The sequence below is a fragment of the Apodemus sylvaticus genome, chromosome 4 (genome assembly GCF_947179515.1).
Source record: "Apodemus sylvaticus chromosome 4, mApoSyl1.1, whole genome shotgun sequence".
Lineage (NCBI taxonomy): Eukaryota > Metazoa > Chordata > Mammalia > Rodentia > Muridae > Apodemus > Apodemus sylvaticus.
The window spans coordinates 70953776-70957532 of NC_067475.1; the positions used below are offsets into that span (position 1 = coordinate 70953776).

The following is a 3757-nucleotide window of genomic DNA, read 5'->3' on the forward strand; positions in this document are numbered from 1 at the left end:
GTTTCAGAAAGCAGAATCCTTGAACCAGACCATTGATTACTTGCAGTGAAAATTTGCATGTAATGCTGTTTGGGCCGAACACACACACACACACACACATACGCTACTAATGCTATGTTTTCCATGCAGACAGGAGACTAGCATGGCTGTCCTCTCAGAGGCTCTACCTACCAACAGCTAACTGAAATGCAGTTACAGCTAAGCATTGGATTGTAGTAGGGGAACCCTATGGATGAGTTAGGCGAAGGATTAAAGGAACTAAAGGAGATGGCAACTCTAAAAAAAATGACCAGTATCACCTAATCTGGACTTTCAGGGGCCACCAGAGACTAAGCCACTAACCAGTGAGCATACATGAACTTGTCTGATGCCCCAAGCACAAATGAAGTACAGGCATACATTGTCTGACCTCAGTGGAAGAGGATGTGCCTAATCCTATAGAGACTTAATGCCCCAGGGAGGGGGAATGCATGGGGAGCACCCTCTCAGAGGCAAAGGAGATGGGGGACGGCTGAAAAACTGTGAGGGGAGCACTGCAGTGAGGCAGAATTTCAGATGAAAATTAATAAAATAAAAATTGAAAAAAGGATAATCCAGCCAGGCAGTGGTGCCACACACCTTTAATCCCAGCATTTGGGAGGCAGAGACAGGCAGATTTCAGAGTTTGAGGCCAGCCTGGTCTACAAAATGAGTTCCAGAACAGCCAGGGCTACACAGAGAAACCCTGTCTCAAAAAACCAGAAAGACACACACACACACACACACACACAGAGAGAGAGAGAGAGAGAGAGAGAGAGAGAGAGAGAGAGAGAGACAGAGACAGAGACAGAGACAGAGACAGAGAGAGACAGAGACAGAGACAGAGACAGAGAGACAGAGAGACAGAGAGAAACAGAAAGAGAAGCATTTATGATATTCCAGAACCATTGTTCTAATTGGCTCTGAAGAAGGATTTCCTAGGAGGGAAGTACAAGACTACCACCGACCAAATTGGGAGGAGTGATCACAAGGTCTGTGCTTCTGATTGGAATAACACACAGGAAAGAAGAAAGACATCTTCAGAGTTTTGGGGCTCTGATTCCTGACCACCATACAGGAGCTCTTCTACATGCCCTCCATTTGGTGAACACTCAGACTCTTGACCAGTTAAGGAAAACATCCCTTCCCTGATCAGGTTTATGGCAGAAATCAGTGTAAAAACCAGCACAGGAGTAAATAATAGCTTTGCAGATATTGACATGATACCTTCATTTATGGAAGTCTGAAGTATCAGTAAGCAAAGTACCCTGGTGATGGCTCTTCTTGTCTAGACTACCTGTAGACTCATGTAACATATAAACTGGAGGGGTCATCTTTTAAAAGCTTGTTTTGCTTAAATTGAAATAGATAGATCCAGTTCAGACACAGATTCTTAGGGTTGAAAATCACACACCTTTAATCTGAGTCTTCAGGCAGGAAAACAAACACCTTTAATCCAGAAGCTGAGACTTGAAGACACACCCTTAATAGGGCCACGCCTTCTACTGGAGGCCTATATAAGCATATGAAGAAGGAGACTTTGTGTCTTTGCCTGCCTGCTCTCATCTTACTAGCAAGCCCATTTCTTCACTGGCATTAGACTCTACTTCAGAACACCAGCATATACTGAAGAAAACCTGAGACTTCAAACCTCGTGGACTAAGTAAGTACTGACTGTAGTCATTGTTATATTAGTTGAATTTATGTTATTCTCATATATACTCTTTCTATTTATATAAAGGAATTAATTCTGTATGTTCAATAAACACACACAGATATACACTCAGAGAGAGAGAGAAAGAGAGAGAGAAGACAGAGAGGGGGGAAGAGAGACACAGAGAACCAGAGACAGTTACACAGAGACAGAGAGAGAAAAACAGCAGAGAGAAAGAATTTAGGAGAAATCTAAAATAAAATCTAAAGAGTATATATAATTGTATGTATCAGGATGAAGAGTCAATAAATGCTAGTTCTTCTTTTCAGATCAATGTTAACCTCCAAACTACCACCAACAGAAATGTCAGGGGACATGGAAGCCAAGAGCTGGGGCTCCACACAGATCAGTGTAAAAAACATCTGCTGTGAGTGGACCATTAGCAACTTCTCATTTTGCATGGATGGAATTCAGAAAGAGATTAGAAGCCCAGAGTTCTCATTAGAGGCCAATGAGGAAGCAGCATGGTGTTTGAGAGTATACCCAAATGGAGTTGATAAAGAAAGCAAAGATTACCTGTCAGTTGACCTGGGATTGCTCAGCTGTCCCGTGTGCCCAGTATGGGCAAAGTTTGAGTTCTGGATCATAAATTCCCAAGGAGAGAAATGTCAAAGTAGGAAGAACCCCAGTGTTGCAAGCTTTTGGCAAGACCAACACAGGGGATTCAAAGAGTTCATCCTTCGAGATTTCCTCCTCTCCCATCAGCATTTACTTCTCCCTGAAGACCAGCTCACCATCTGCTGCAAGGTGAGCATAGCGGGAGCCATCTTCAGCATGCCTGGACAGAACATGACACCTGCAATCAAGGATCCAAGGCATGTGTTGGCAGATGACCTAGGGAAGCTTTGGGAGAATTCCATCTTCACAGACTGCTCCCTATTGGTAGGTGGCCATGAATTCAGGGCTCACAAGGCCATCCTAGCAGCTCGCTCTCCAGTTTTCAGAGCCATGTTTGAACATGAAATGCAGGAGAGACTAAAAAACCTCGTTGAGATTCATGACTTGGATCCCCAAGTCTTCCAGGAGATGATGGGCTTCATCTACACATGGAAGGCACCAAACCTCAAGAGCTACTCCATGGCCTCTGGTGTGCTGGCAGCTGCTGACAGGTATGGCCTGGAGGGCTTGAAGGCCATGTGTGAGGATGCCCTCTGCAGGATCCTCTCTGTGGAGAATGCTGCAAACATTCTCATCCTGGCTGACCTCCACAGCACACAGTGGCTGAAGACTCAGGCCCTGGATTTCATTACAGATTTTGCCTATGAGGTCTCTAAGACCTCAGGGTGGAAGTCATTGGTGGAGTCACATCCCCCCTTGGTGGCTGAAGCCTTCTGCTCCCTGGCTTCTGCACAGTGTCCTTCTTTGGAGCCATGATTTAAATGCCTAAAGTGATCTCAGAAGATGGACAGCTGTGACCTGTACCTCTTCTGCAACAGCAACAACCAGCTTTTTTACCAATGACTTCTGCTTAGACAATGGTATTGAGGGAGCATTTGCACTTTATCAGGGGAATGGCAGCATGGTGGCTCAGGATTTAAAACACCTGCAATATATTATACATACTGAAATGGTAGGTGTGCAATAGGCAGCACTGCAGTCTGGGACACTCTACATGACATCTATGATGTTAATGTTCCTGTTTGAATTTGTCTGATTTTTGGAAACTGAGATTCAATTTAGAGTGGGTCCTAGGCAGAGAACAACTGTGTTTCTTTGGAGAAACACTTCTGCCTTGGACTAAACAGAAGAGATGACTGTGGCCATTGGCAAGGAGAAATCAACCATGATTGCTTCCTCATCAGACAAGGAAAGACAATGAAGAGTTTCTGTTTAAACATTCAAGGTTCAGGGAACTCGGCTTCAAAAGCAATTACTGCTCTCTCAGAGAACTCTAGCTAAGTTCGCAGCACACATAGGAGAGTTTTCCACAACCTGAAACTGGTGAATCAGAGGATCTGAGGCCCTCCTCTTGTCTCCATGGCCACAAAGAACTCTGTAGACAAAACCTTAACCAAATAAAATACA

At 44.3% G+C, this 3757-nt stretch overlaps 1 protein-coding gene across 1 annotated transcript; it reads left to right on the top strand.

Annotated features, from left to right (window-relative positions):
* The first annotated feature begins 2035 nt into the window (after positions 1-2035).
* On the top strand, positions 2036-3106 carry LOC127682236 (TD and POZ domain-containing protein 1-like). Its single transcript, XM_052178621.1, has one exon. The coding sequence runs from the start codon at positions 2036-2038 to the stop codon at positions 3104-3106; it is 1071 nt and encodes a 356-aa protein (XP_052034581.1).
* The last annotated feature ends 651 nt before the right edge of the window (positions 3107-3757 follow it).

Excerpts from the sequence above, each read along its gene's own strand:
- LOC127682236 (XM_052178621.1), top strand. The coding sequence starts at position 2,036 with ATGTCAGGGGACATGGAAGCCAAGAGCTGGGGCTCCACACAGATCAGT.